General features: G+C 41.8%; 2 protein-coding genes across 2 annotated transcripts in view; one reads left to right on the top strand and one right to left on the bottom strand.

Annotated features, from left to right (window-relative positions):
• LOC148060901 (CAP-Gly domain-containing linker protein 4) overlaps positions 1-11,908 on the top strand; it is a 38,597-nt gene extending 26,689 nt beyond the window's left edge. The window contains exons 10-15 of the mRNA XM_087779247.1: positions 3,666-3,836; positions 3,899-4,033; positions 7,052-7,175; positions 9,998-10,059; positions 10,121-10,196; positions 10,270-11,908. Coding sequence (XP_087635373.1) covers positions 3,666-3,836; positions 3,899-4,033; positions 7,052-7,175; positions 9,998-10,059; positions 10,121-10,196; positions 10,270-10,612 — 911 coding nt within the window. The 3' untranslated portion in view covers positions 10,613-11,908. The remainder of the gene's footprint in view (positions 1-3,665; positions 3,837-3,898; positions 4,034-7,051; positions 7,176-9,997; positions 10,060-10,120; positions 10,197-10,269) is intronic.
• A 118-nt stretch (positions 11,909-12,026) lies between these two features.
• The window catches only part of alk (ALK receptor tyrosine kinase), a 380,098-nt gene continuing 377,138 nt past the window's right edge, over positions 12,027-14,986 (bottom strand). The window contains exon 29 of the mRNA XM_087779244.1: positions 12,027-14,444. Coding sequence (XP_087635370.1) covers positions 13,374-14,444 — 1,071 coding nt within the window. The 3' untranslated portion in view covers positions 12,027-13,373. The remainder of the gene's footprint in view (positions 14,445-14,986) is intronic.

Here is a 14,986-nt window from a genome sequence, read left to right as displayed (position 1 = left end):
GCAGAGAACATCTTTCACTCCGTATAGTTTAGTTTCTGTTTCCTCCTGTGCTTTGTTGTCACTTTTTTTTATGTGGTTTTACTGCGTGATAAAGTAAAACTCTGACTTATTTCACGGGGAGATGCCTTTCATAATTCTTGTTTCATAGCTACCAGCCAGTGTCAGACTGTCCTCTATTTGCATTTGTTTTCCCTCCGTCTCTTATCTCTCATCGCCGCTGTGTCGTTTGTTTCCCTCCTTTCTCTGAACTCTGCAGCTCTCAAAGTGCTGCACTGTGTTTTTCACCCAGTTTGACTTTTAATAGTTGCCTTCAACTCCCACCTAACTTTGAGCCATGTGGCTGCTGCACGTCAGAGATCCTGAATAGAGAACAAATCCGTGACTGAAGGTTAGACACGGATCAGGCGTCGTTGCACGTGATCCAGCGTGTTGTTGGATGAATCTCTCTGCACAATACATCACTTCGTTTTCATTGTCATCAGGTTGTGAGTATCCAATTACTTGGCTTGCTTAATGGTTGTCTCAAAGTCAAAGTTGATTAATGTTCATGCTGAGATAAGTAAGTAAGTAAGTAAGTAATATTTATTTATATAGCGCTTTTCGAGACCAGGGTCACAAAGCGCTTAAACAATCAAAACAATACTCAAAAAAGTACATACTTTAAAGATCAAGATAATACTGAGAACAACACACGAGTTCGAGAAATTCAAGGAAAAGCCTGAACAAATAGAAACGTCTTAAGATGTTTCTTAAAGGAGTCAGTAGATCCATCAAACACAGAGAGAGAGGAAAATCGTTCCAAAGCTTAGGAGCAACAGCCTGGAAGGATTTCTCTCCTCTGGTCTGAGCCGTGTGCGAGGAACCATAAGTAGATTCTGATCCACAGACCTCAGAGCCCGAGCTGGGGTGTAAGGCTGGATCAGATCACTGATGTAAGGAGGAGCCTGACCATGAAGTAAGAACCAGAATTTTAAAGTTGATCCTGAAAGAAACTGGCAGCCAGTGAAGAGTATTAAGGATCGGAGAAATGTGAGTTCTTCTACTAGAGCGGGTCAGGATTGTATTAAAGCCTTGACGAGAAGAATACGCATATATATATATACAATATATAAAAGGAATTAATTACTCTGAAAATAATCCCAACCCTTGTCGACATGACATGACGGCGAGTAGAAAAAGTTTGAAAGTATCCAAGTGTGAAGGAGAAGTAAAGCAAAGAAAATTACGATAAATTAAGCCTAAGAGCTAATAGGCTAAAAGTAGTTACTTTCAGACTCCTACTTTGTCTCCTAATTTCTGTTAAAAACAGTTTGTTTTTATTTTTCCCCCATAAGGAATTTAGTTTGACATGAACGCATCACAAATTATTATCCTCCTATTTTTTGTCATTTTTGTATGTTCTCAAAGTTTTCAGTCCAGAGGTGTATTTAATATATTTAAATAAAAGCTGTATCTTCAACTAGTTAAATTCAAAAGTAAGAACTTCAAAAAAAGCTTCAACGCAAAAGTTTCACCTGGTCAAATATTTTGTAGTTCCCACTTTTCTTCTGTAGTTCTTTAAGTTAACATGCTGCCAAAGTTTGACTTGGCAGAACATGTGTCTCAAATTAGAAGCTGTTTTGGCTGGTTTAATCCTCAAATATGAAAAATGATTTCAAGTTATTTTTTTGGCAAATATTTGCACTCTTGTCAGAGTGAAATATGTTTTATGTATCAGGAATTGGCTTGTCAAGATATGTTTTTCTCTGTGGATGACAAATAAGAAGTGTTTAACACCATCATGACCTCAGCTTCAAAAGCAAGTCCCTGACAAGCCATACAAGGCAGCAGTCAGGTTTCCTGAATCCTCTTGTATTCTGAATATTTTCTCCAGATATTCTCTGACGACCTCGGTAGTTCCTACTGATGTAACTTCATGTGTAGCTGGTCTTTGTACATCATACATCCTCTGTGGCTTTGATCAGACCTCGATATGGACCCTGGTGGGTTGTGGGTTACTCTGCTGTGTGATGTTGTTGAAGAACAGATCGGCCTCTGAAGGAAGACTTGTTTCTCGACCTGTTGAACCAGTGCTAGCAACTCGGTTAGCTTTAGCTGCTGGGAATAGTTGCTGCTTCAAAGATGCTTTTGATATTGTTTCATGTTCAAACAAAATGTTCTGATGGCAGTTAAAGTTTTTTGTTTTTTTTACCCTTGAAAATTGATTACAGTTGAAAATAGTTTGATTACAGTTTAAATTTGTTTAATTATGTTTGAAAATTGTTTAATTATAGTTGAAAATAGTTTGATAACAGTTGAAATTTGTTTGATTATGTTTGAAAATTGTTTGATTATAGTTGAAAATAGTTTGAATGCAGTTGAAATTTGTTTGATTATGTTTAAAAAAATGTTTGATTAAAGTTGATATTTGTTTGATTATAGTTGAAAAATATTTGATTAAAGTTGAAAATGGTTTGAATACAGTTGAAACATTTTTGGTTACATTTAGAAATCGTTTGATTACAGTAAAAGTTGTTTGAATACATTTAAAATTCGTTTGATTCCAGATGAAACATGTTTGATTAAAGTTAATATTAATTTTCATTATAATTAATATTCAGTTGAACGTTCTTTAATTATTACAGTAAAAAATTGTAGTTGAAATCGGTTTTATTTGGTTGAAAATAATTTATTTTATGTTCTTGTTCTTATTTTATTTTGATTTATTTTTTATGAAAAATTGCTGTATTTTCTGTGGCTATTGGAAAAAAAAACAATTTAAATAAAGTTTAACCTTACCTAACCTTACCTTAAAATGTTTCGATTGTACCCGTACATCCTTTTAAATCTATGTACAACAATTGAACTGTAAACCAATGCTATGGAAAAGATGAGATTCAAACGAATAAAAAGCGTTTTTTTTCGTCGACGCATCAATTCTTGTTAAACTGTTCATGACCTTTTAATGTGTTCAAATTTCCTCGCATAAATTAAAGACACACTTCAAGGTGTTTGACCAGAAATAATTTTGTGAATAAATCATCGTTTGAGTCTGACCAAACTTTCAAACATTGAATTATTAACAGATTCTTGGTCCAGTCTTGCAGCAACAGATCTGATCAATTAGCCGCTCAGAGTCTGAGCTAATGAAGCGGCGGCTTTAATGCTCTGAAGGAAATGAACAGTCTAATGAGGTCCTGCATCCAAGTGAAGGAAACCTCCCTTTAACTCTGTTGTTCTCAAACATGAACTCTTATTTATTTGTGCCTTTGAAATATTCATCAGCGCTGAGTGGGTTTCAAGAGCTCGGCGGTAATTGTCCGGATCTGCCACGGGCGTCGCCACATTAAGAGGAGTGTGATGATGACGAATGCGCCCGGTTTATTTTTAACCGCGCTGACGGCATCGCATGGACGCACCGTAGAGTCCGGTGTCGTTTTCGAGAGCAGGTTTAACAGACTTTGGAAAACTTGATTTGATGTTTTTTCACTTCACGTGTTCTGGGTCCGGCCCAGAATGGGCTTGACAGCCACACTTGTTTATGCTTGGGTTGGCAATTTGGGCGCGTTCCACTTGTGCTGGAGTGGCCTCCTTGTTCGGAGAGCTAGAGGAGAAATGATAAAGATCTAATGTGTGTTTTGAGGATTCATCAGAGGTTTCTTGTAAAAGTCCGTCTGTCTTCTCAGGTGTGGCGTCCCACTCTCTGTCCTCCTCCTCCTCCTCTCTGGACTCTCGGCCCACCTCCCGACAGCGTCCCACCCCGAGACCCCGGTCCAGCGTCAGGCAGCGGCGAGAGCGAGCGGGTCCTCGGGCGTCAGCCTCGCCTGCTGCTCGCCCTCCTGCAGCGCCACCTACAGGTGAGACCTCCAGAACATCCAGGGCGGACGTTACAGTCCGACTGAAGCCCGCTCTGCTCCAGGTGTACGGAGTAGAACCCCGACGGAGGGCAGCTCCGTGCTCGAGGGATCCGAGCTTTCGATCGGGGAGAGGGTCCTCGTGGTCGGCCAGAGAACCGGGGTTGTCAAGTTTTGTGGAACGACCGCCTTTGCTCCAGGTGAGTGGACAGTACTGCAGGTAAAACATAAAATAAAAGCTTAAAAGATATTAAATTATAAGCATCACGACAAGCGTGTCACTGATGTGGTTCTTGGATCACAATTTGGTTCTGACTGTGACCAGAACTCGACTCAATCAGGGGCAAGTCTGGGCCTCTTAACTCCAGTTGCTGCCCACTTGATGTGATTTATAGTAACTTTTATATTTTCCCTTGAAGTTCATATGTTTACCTTGTTCCCACAGTCCAAAAACAAACTAGTTGATTGAGTTCCCTTGTTCGGGTTGTTCCCTGCCTCTCGCCCTAGGTAGCTGGACTCGACTCCAGCCCCCCACGACCTTGGATTGAATGAAAAAATACTTCTAAACACCTTTACAGCTGCAAATATTTAAAGATTGCAACTCAAAAACAAAACGGTGTGGAGCATTTAAAACGGACGTCCAATCATTTAAAGCTGCTTTTTCAATATAATGGTAAACAAATTCCCATTATGGGTGTTTATTGGCAAGAATTTGGCAATACAATGAGTATAAGATTAGAGTACCTTACAATATATTGCAATACTGTAGGAACAAGGATATATTTCTAGTATCGTCCGAGTACTAGTGTCGGACGTTGCAGAACTTATTGACCACATGATTCTTGACGAACTGTTCAAAGCTCCTGTATCTAAGCTACTGTAGTCAACTCTACAGTAAATGGATTTTCAACACACTTAACCGAAATTAAACCATAAAGAACTATAATAAAAAATAGAATTCGACTTGAAAACAAAAAAATCTGAACAGTGCTTTTGAATATTGATACAGTATCATAAAGAAAAACAACAGATTTTGTCGGTGTGTCAATATTTTCTCACACTCTTTTTAAAAACGACTCTTATAACAGTTGATCTCCCACAGTGATGCGTTCACTTGTAATAATGCACCACCAAGATGGATGGTCCTCATGAAGGGGTTAATGTCATGAATCTCCTCCAACCTTAATAACCACGGATGTGAACCTCTGACACTCAACGCTCTATATGAACAACAGTAACCACTCCTGGTATTAAGAACGTGATGAGGATCTAATGACGAAGAACTTCCTGTCGTCTCAATCCAAACGACTTCTTCACGAACGTTCCACTGAACAGAAAAACACATAAAAATAGCCGCTCATCACTGTGTTCCGAGTATCAAACAAAAAACTTTGGACTGATTTTCCTTCGTCAAGTGTGAGATGTGTTGCTGCTTATTCATGCATGTCTGATGCCAAAGCAGAAGCACTTTCTAAATATTAATGAACAGCGTGAGATGTTTTTTACTGCTTAAGGTTCAATTACTTTTCAAAGTATTTCGTTTTTTTCTAATTTCCCTGTGCAGGATTGAGACTCCGTGGCTCATACTAAACATCGCTGGACTTTTCCTCAGTGCTGCAAGAAAAAAAAAAGTGGTGTGTGTGTCCTAAATAAAAAGCATTCTCATTGGTTAGTGTATCTAGGAGGAAGCACGCATCCCTGATCGTTCCCTTCACACTGCATGTCAACTTTGGGATTGTGAGTCAGGAAACAACAACAAAAAAAAAGGACAGACATGATTAATTAACGGAGGATTAATATTTCACGCAGCCTTTGAAGTCTTTATTTCGGGGGGTAGTGAAGGCAGGGGGAAGCAGCCAAGCAGCTTCTCAACAGCCAGGTGACAAGTGAGCTCCACCGTGAGCCGATTGTGCCGATCAAACGCTTCAATTAAAAACACTCCACGCAGGGAGGCAGAATTTCGACGGGGGAGGCGACTGCGTGTTCTGGCAAAATATTAATGCCGGGAGGGATTTTCATCACAGCTGCTGGATCAGCGCCAACTGTACACGCCGGGTTTATGGTCCGTTTGTGTAGAATATAAATGTTGTGCAGCATCAAAACCATTTATTACCGTGTCTGTAGAATTGATCATTTGCTGAGTGAGACTTCTTTTCCATTTATTCCAGTATAAGTTACATTGATATCTTTATTTATCCGCTTTCTTGTTAGTGTTTCACATTTTTCAGCAACTCACCAAAAATCCATCAAACTGAGGTTTAAACTGAGGACTTGTTTGAATCCTGTCATTAATGAAGGGAAAAAATGGAGGGTGGATGTTGGTCAAGACGTTGTGAAGAAGCTGAATATTGAAAGAAGAACAGATTCCAAAGAGGAGTGATTCCCTTATCAATACACCGAAATATTGCAATATTTTGTTTTCCCATGATACTGTTTTTCTTTTTTTTTCCAAAATGTATATATTTTTTAAATGTCTTCTTTTTTTTTGGCTTTCAAATCATATTTTGTATTATCATAATTATTTTATGGGTTAAAAATTCAATGAAGTGTGTATAAAATGTAAAAAAATATATAAAAAATATTATTTACAGTTAACATGCATGTATTTCACAGTGATTGTTCATTTTTGTGTTGCAATTAAATTCTGGCCGCTAGATGGCAGCAGACATTACGTCTTCATCAGCTATAGGAACTGAAATGAAATCCCATGAGAGCCCACTAATGACTGAGGACAAGAGGATGCAGTCAACACCAGCAGCTTTTTAAAGCCGATGTTTGGACATATTTTGGTTTCAAATCAAATGAAAGCAGTTAAAACATCATCAATAGTCAAATGGTCTGTAGATTCTGCAACACCAGTCAAGTACTTGACAATACTACAAATATATCGTTGTTCCTCATCAGGATACATGTGTATTATCAGATTCTTCCCAATAATTTTTTTTCTCTTAAGTAATATTATCCTGTCACTCTTAACAAGTCAAGGCACTCGTTTCAGTTAAGCTAACGAAAAATAAACCTGTAAACTAGTGACATAATGCGAGTCAATCATTTTGAATGACTGTCTGAAGATCATTTCGAGAAAAAAGACTCACCCCCTCTCAGTGAACTCATCCCAGGTCTGTGTGTTTTGTTGCAGTTATTGTCCTGACAAGTAACTCTTGACTCATGTTCAGGCGATACCTGCTCTGTGTTTGACGCTCACGCTTGTGTCCCAGGGCTCTGGTTGGGAATAGAACTGGACAAGCCCAGCGGAAAAAACGACGGCTCGGTCGGCGGCGTGAGATACTTCAGCTGCCCGCGGAAACACGGCGTCTTCGCCCCGCCGTCTCGCGTGCAGCGGTGAGTCCCTCGCATGTCGCTCCTCGTCATTACACACGTTCCCAGCAGGGGGCGTCCTTCAGCCTGGGGTGGAGTCTCGACATCGATACTCGAGTCGGCGCTAATGAGTCTTCTGACAGAGCTTTGATGGATTTGATTCTCCGGCTTCTGACGAACGACGGTGAGATTTGTGGAGCCTGCGGGTCCAGCTCGACACGAACCCTCAAATTAATGTGGCACCTGGTAATGAGGCGACGCGGTCCAGGCCGGGCGCTCCAGAAGTGATTTAAGCTGCTTCCTGATCAAAGTGGGTGTGATTGGCGGCTCGCTTCCTGAGCGCCTGTTGATTGGTCAGTTCTTCCTCTCAGGGACTGGTGCAGGGTCTTCAGTCAGGAGGTCTCTGGATTGAATATGTTTGACAATTTAACATTTAAAAGGTGAATTTATTTATATATATTTTTTAAATTAAAATGCTCTTTTTTGTAATCATTTAAATTAATATTAAATTATATGTATATTGAATATATTGTATATTATTTTTAATTTTTTTTTAAACAATTGAATAAATCAATTATTATCTAATATATATATATTTTTTTCACATAGAGTTTAATATTCTTATTCCAATAATAATAATAATAAAAAAAAATCGATATTTAATATTTTTAAATTCACACACTTTTAAATTCAATATCAAAACCACTCGACAATACTAAATTTAAAAGGCTTAATATTTAAAATTAAAATATATATAAATAAAATGTATTGAATTTATATTATATTATATTATTAATTATAATAATAAAATGCTTCAATGCTAAACAATTTAAAAAAAGACATTCAAAGTTTCTGATGTCGCCAAATATACTTCCATAGCCTTGTATCATCGGTTGTGGTGAAGATAGAGCTGAGCCAGAAGACTGGTCCTAAGTTCCTGATCTCATCATCAACTTTGTGCTCCTAAAACATCACAGATACAAACTAAATTATTTTTTTCTCCATCTGTACTCTCTCTTAGAGGAGCTCAGTCATTTATGAGAGACTCAAAGTAGAGCCTCCACATGGAGAGAAACCAGGTGAGGCTCTGACTCCTGGACACCATCTTCCCGGGGTGTCTCCAGACATGTCTATCTCAGTGTTCTACCTCAAAAAAGAAAATTCTGGAGAGAGCAAAAGTCCAAAACCTCACAACCGAGTGTGAGAATAAGAAAATATGTTTTGGTTGCTCCGACAATACTTAGTTGAGAAGATGTTTATCTGTGGGAACAATCTTCTCTGGTGGAGCGCCTGAACCTGCAGCTTCACAGCAGACGTGACAAGCGAGTTAGAGAAAAGGTTCACGAGTGTAAACATCGTCGCACCTCAGCTTGTGTTCAGTGCTTCGCTGCAGCTTCATGGAAATGTAAAGCAGCCAATTAATAGAATCTACAGTCGCTGCCCTGGCGACGCACGTCCACATTCATCTCACTGCTGCCGGAGTTCAGCCGCCATTAGTGGCGCCGCCTTCTCGCCTGTGAGGGACGTTCAGACGAGGCGGTAAGTTACCGACGGTGGGAATAACGTCTTCGTCGCTGGGGGTCAAAGGTCGTTGCTGGTGTGAGATTGATGCTACTGGTGACGACCTTGTTTGCACAACGGATGACATCACTAACACACGACAACAGCAGCTTTATTTAGGTATTTGCATACCTCTGCCAAGGAGCTCATCAATGATGCTTTAGTTCACTGGTTTTGTATTTCCCTTTCTTTATTTCTCTTTCCCTCTCTCTCTCTCTCCCTTCTATCTATACATATATGTATATAAATGTATATACAGTATATGTGTATATATATATATTTATATATATATATATATATATTTGTATATGACTCTCATTCTTCCCCTCTCTCTTTGTTTATTACTCTCCCTCTCTCTTTGTATACCACTCTTTTTATCACTCTTCCTCTTACTATCTCTCCCTCTATCACTCTCTCCTTGTATATCACTCTACCATTTGAATGTCACTCTCCTCTCTTTGTATCTCATTCTCATCTCTTTTTATCTCACTTTGTGTCTTACTCTCTTTGTATAACCCTCCTTTTATCTCACTCTCCTCTCTTTGTATCTCACTCTTTTTATCTACCTCTCCTCACTTTGTATCTCACTCTTTGTATCTCACTCTCCTCTCTTTTTTATCTCACTCTCCTCTCTTTGTATCTCACTCTCTTCTCTTTGTATCTCACTCTCCTCTCTTTGTATCTCACTCTTTTTTTATCTCACTCTCCTCTCTTTGTATCTCACTCTTTTTTATCTCACTCTCCTCTATTTGTATCTCACTCTTTTTATCTCACTCTCCTCTCTTTGTATCTAACTCTCCTCTCTTTGTATCTCACTCTTTTTATCTCACTCTCCTCTCTTTGTATCTCACTCTCCTCTCTTTGTATCTCACTCTTTTTTATCTCACTCTCCTCTATTTGTATCTCACTCTTTTTTATCTCGATCTCCTCTCTTTGTATCTCACTCTCTTCTCTTTGTATCTCACTCTCCTCTCTTTGTATCTCACTCTCCTCTCTTTGTATCTCACTCTTTTTATCTCACTCTCTTCTCTTTGTATCTCTCTCTCTCTCTTGGTATGTGAGACTCTGTCTAACGTGATGATTCGTCACATGAGCTCACGATGCTGTTAATTGCAGTTTGTAATTAGTATTTATAATGAGTGTAATGTTGTCTTGTTTGTCTGTCGACACGTCAACGAGTCTTTCAAGCTGCAGTGAGAGACACTGTAGACTCCTCAGAGAACTCAGCCTGAACCCTTCCGGGGTCACTTGCCACTGTGTGACCGACTGTCCTCTGTCTCCTCCAGGATCCACGGGTCCGTGGACTGCCTCTCCGAACTCTCCTCCTCTCGGCTCAGTCCCTTCAGCGGTGAGTCTTCCATGGAGTCGAACCCGCAACCCGTTTGCTTAAACTGCCGCGATCTCCACAGGAAGCATGCGCCGCAGCTCCAGCACGTCGTCGGCCATCGCCGTGCCACAAGAGACGAGGCGGAGTCCGGCCAGCAGGTGAGATGATGTCACACATGGTCATAATGGAGGTGAAGTCCAGGCGAGTCTTCTCACGAGTCTCTCCACGAAGGAGTCGATCTGCTCCTCATCGGCGCCGCTGGAGCAGTGGGAGCGCCACGGCTCGCACGAGTCCGTCGCCGCTGCCGAGGCGTCGGGTCCAGCTGCGCGTGGGGATGCAGGTCCTCCTGACCAGCGCCAACGAGACGGCGTCCATCCGGTACCTGGGCACGGCCGACTTCGCTCCGGGACTCTGGCTGGGGCTGGAGCTCCGCGGCGCCACAGGGAAGAACGACGGCGCGGTCGGCGGCCGCCGCTACTTCGCCTGCAGCCCCGGCCACGGCGTGCTGGTGCGACCCAGTCGGGTCACGCACCGCGGCGTCAACGGCGCCCGTCTGGTGGAGGAGAGCAGCTGAAGCGCCTCTGACTGGGAGTCCATCTGAAGAAGTACTGAAGCACCTTAAGAACTCAATGACGAATGAAGGTCAAGTTAAAGTCTGTTTACCTGGAGAGTGACCTTTTTGGTCAGTGTGAGGCTCAGATGTATTTGAATGAATGTTTCGCTTATTTTCTTGCAGTGTTTAAAAAAAAAATGTATTATTTTATTTTAAAACTATTTTAACTAGTTAGAGTTTGGCAAGTTTTTTTAGTCAGAAAAGCTGAAGTTTGTCAGTTCCATGAAAGTATTAAACGGTTGAATTTAACATTTCAAACGTTGAAACTTTAATGTTTTTTTTAATTTAAACAGTTTTTTAAGCTTTGAATTATTTTTTTCAATAATTACTATTACTACTACTATATTAAAAGGTTAGATTTGTACCGATTTTGTATAAGTAAAACAAATATTTTCAAAATAAATGTAGTTTTATCATCTAATTCCATTTTTTTTATATTAAATGTCGTTTTTTTTTTTAATGTACAGCCTTTTAAATTCAATATAAAAGGTTTCAACCAATCATGCCACACACAGAAAAGGTCTTTTGATTTATGATCTATTCATGGCGGCTCTATTTACTAACATTTAATTTTGAATTTAAAGAAGCAACAAACTAAAAACATTGAATTATTCCAATTACAACATTAAACTCTGTTTAGAGGGAAAAAATCTTATATTTTCTGAAATTGAATTACTAAAACAACAACATTTTAGATAATAATTCCAAGTTCCAACATTTGAAATGTTAATTTCAACCATTCAATATTCTGATGGCACTGAAGCAATTTCCTGAAGGAGACCTTCAGAGGGATCAATAAAGTTTATCTATCCATCTACTTCCATGGAAAAGGGTTAGCTCGTGCTAATGCTACAGACTGTTAGCAATCTAAAAGAGCTATGCTGTGTCTCAAATCGCATATTACTCTTAGTATACTAGAAGTTAGTATGCATCAGTTTAGTGTACGTACTAACTATTCGCAAATTCTCCACAGATAGTATGTCTCAAATCAAACTGCTGCTACGCACTAAAAATACTAACTTTGAGTACACTAGTATGCGATTTGAGACACAGCACTATACTTTCTGTTACTCTCTTCATATCTGCGACTCCTCCAACATTCTAAAGTTCTAAACCCTGACCCTGACTCTGAAACCCTAACCATGTAAAAAATGTAAAATATGAATACCTTCACCCTACTTTTAGGCTTAGTTTTATGTGCATATTTAAAACTTGTATCATATTTTAACAATGACATTTTGTTTGTAGTTATTATCTCAGCTTATAAAGCGACCCAGGGTTGGCATCAGGTCTGGTTAAGTGTCTTCAGAAGGTCAAGGAGGACGAGCCGCCTTGACAAGTGTGACAAGCCCATGATTGATGGAGGACACGCAGGTATAATATAGTCATTTATTCATTTGGCGAACGTCTTCTGAGGGCAAATAACGGCGTCGACCACGGCCATGATACAATATTTATAATTACAACATGTACAGTTCGGGTCTGTAGACCGGCTGAGAATGAACCACAGAAGCGGAAAAAAAAAATACAAGCAAAGTTTCTCCATCAGTCACGGAGCGTCGACGCGACAGCTCGTCGTCGTCTGATGCCGCTCACAGCAGAGCGGGACCCCAGAATAGACTCGTCAGTCACCCCGACATCTCCCAGCATCCTTCAAGCCAAAGCTGACGAGACACTGACTCCATCGTGGTGAAGAATTTTCTCTCAACAGTTTTTTTTTTTTTTTTTTTTTTTCTCATTCGCTCCTGATCGACGACAACTGAAGATAAAACGAACAAACGTACAGATTCGATAAACGAAGAGTGACGAGAAGTTTGATGTCAATAAATACCAACTCTGGCGGCAGGTTCACGAGCAGCTTGTTAAATGAAACCACAACTAAAAACGTTTTAGAAGCAAAATTAAATGATATTTAAAAACATCAGTAGAAAAAAAAACACAGCCAGAAAAAACCTTTTATTTCTCATAATGATGTTGTTTAATTATTCTTTGTTTTTTTTCTCCCCCAAGAATGTTAAAGATATGATTTGTTTGTTCAGAATTTAACAGCACTTATGTCACTTCCTGTCGAACGATGGCGACGACTCCAGCATCAGAAATGTGGATTTTAAAATTGAATATAAAAATCTTGAATAAAAAAAACCAAAAAAAAAACCTGCTTCACTGTGGAAATTGTCAAAATGTTCTTTTCTCACATCATCATACATCCCATAATTTTACTCTGTTCCAAGGAGCTGGGATGGGTCTTAGCTCCGTGAAGTAAGGGAAATGGATGAGATCAGAGGGTTGTTGGTTCGACTCTCAGGCTGCTTCTGGAAACTGTGAAATGAAGCTGATCGTGATCAGATAAATGAGTTTCTTCGCGGCTGAACAGAAAAGCAAAGGGATGAATAAATAAGCAGGCAAACATCGACGAAAAACAAGTTTGTCTCTTTTTTTTTCCAGGTACAAAGTTTATCTCCAGCAGAAGTGACTGGCTTCTGTACTGCGAGTATGTAACACAAAATTCCGAAGTCGTAGGTCCACTCATGGCTCAACACCGGAAGAAAAACAAAAGTTCCTCTGGTGAGCTCTTCTTTCGTCACCGTCCGAACGCTCCAATGTGCTTTTTTTCATCCGTCCGGGAAACAATCCTCTGAGCTACCAGTTTGTTTTGGGGCCGAAAAGCACGACGGCAGAAGAATCCGGACACAGTGTTCCCTGAACTCAAGGAGGCTTCGGGCTAAAGAACTGTGGCGTTGTGACCCTCCATCCTGGGCAGCCGGGTGTCCTGAACTGTTCCCATGGTGACCAGAAGAGGGCGACTGTCCTCCGACATGGGCAACCTGCCCAATGTCGTCGGGAGAGTCGCCCTCTGGTGGCCGACGGAGGCGTTGGATGAAGGGACGCCCTGCTGTGGGGCCATGGGGGGCTGAGGGCCGCCAAGCCCCGGCTCCTGATAGCCGTAGCCGATGTTCCCGCAGGGGAAGCGCCTCAGTCTGTAGAGTGGCACCGGCGGCAGAGCGGCAGAGTCCAGGAGCAGTGGCGACTGGGCGGTGGGAGGTGGCGGCGGCGGCAACAGTGGACGACAGAAACCCTGCTGCTGCTGCTGTTGCATCAGCTGCAGCTGGTGCTGGAACTTCTTGTGCGGGTGTTGGAGCCCCAGAGAGCCAGCCACTTCTGCCACCGTCCGCCCCACGTGCTCCTGACCCTCACCAGGGATTCGGCCAATGGTTCCCACCCCTGATAGGATGCCCCCGACGCCACCCTGTCTCTGCTGCTGCTGCTGCTGCTGTTGCTGTTGCTGCTGCTGCTGCTGCTGCTGCTGCTGCTTCCTTTGCTGCTGCTGCAGAAACCAGGACCCGTACGTGGGGTTCCACAAGGTGGTCGTCTTTCCACCGTGGACGTCCTTCTCGGCCAGGTGACCCTGGGTGAAGGCCAAGTTAACGTGGCCCCCGTCCGGACCCTGGTTGGTGGAGACCGGGACACCCTTGGCAGCCAGAATAGAGGCAGCGGTCGAGGTGGCAGCGCTGGTGGTGGTCATGGTGACGGAGGTCTGCGTGTGTGGCAGCTGGTGCGGACACTGCGCCGACACCGCCTGTGCTTTGGCCTCAGAGGTTGCACTCGCGGGCTCCGTTCTCCGTGCGTCGTCTGGCGGGCAGGACGGGGGCGGCAGCTGCACCTCGCCGTCGGGCACCTGCACCTTCACGACCACGGTCGCTGCTTGTTTGTCTTGTTCCGCGGACCCTTGCTCCTCCTCCTCTGGCACCGGCCCATACTCAACAGGCAGTGGCATGGACACCACGTCAGGGTCCTGACAGAGACACAAAGGACACAATATGTTCGGTGACCCGTCAACAATGGTAAGCAAAAATTTGTGGCAAGAGTTGCCATGAATCCATTCATTTTTGGACTCACAGCTACACTACAACTTTCTCTCCTCTTCTACATATGAAAGTTAGTGTATCCAAGTGTTCCTCGTTTAGAGAAGATAAAGTGGACAACCGTTTTTTGCCCCAACATTATTCTTACAGAAGAGACACAGTCTGTTACAGTAGTGTAACCGAGTGTATTCTTGTGGGAAACAACGAGGCTGGAACTTAGTTTGTAGCTGTGCAGCGCGCACGTCTTCTTTACTTTCGTCATGTGGAACACACCGCCCACGTCAACGAACTCGATCTACTTCCTTTTCAACCCCTTCAAAATAAAACAGCGGAAGTAAATATTAACACAATGGCCCGTGCCTAAAAGTCCGTTACAGTGGCATATATACGGCCTTCAGAATTACAAACACAGACATTCGGATTCACACTTGGACTAGTATTATAACCCGACATCTGTGTTTGGTGAATTACA

The sequence above is a fragment of the Callionymus lyra genome, chromosome 18 (assembly GCF_982586985.1).
Source record: "Callionymus lyra chromosome 18, fCalLyr1.hap1.1, whole genome shotgun sequence".
NCBI lineage: Eukaryota > Metazoa > Chordata > Actinopteri > Syngnathiformes > Callionymidae > Callionymus > Callionymus lyra.
Note: the sequence above shows the minus strand (reverse complement) of the source record. Positions and strands in the feature narration are given on the sequence as shown.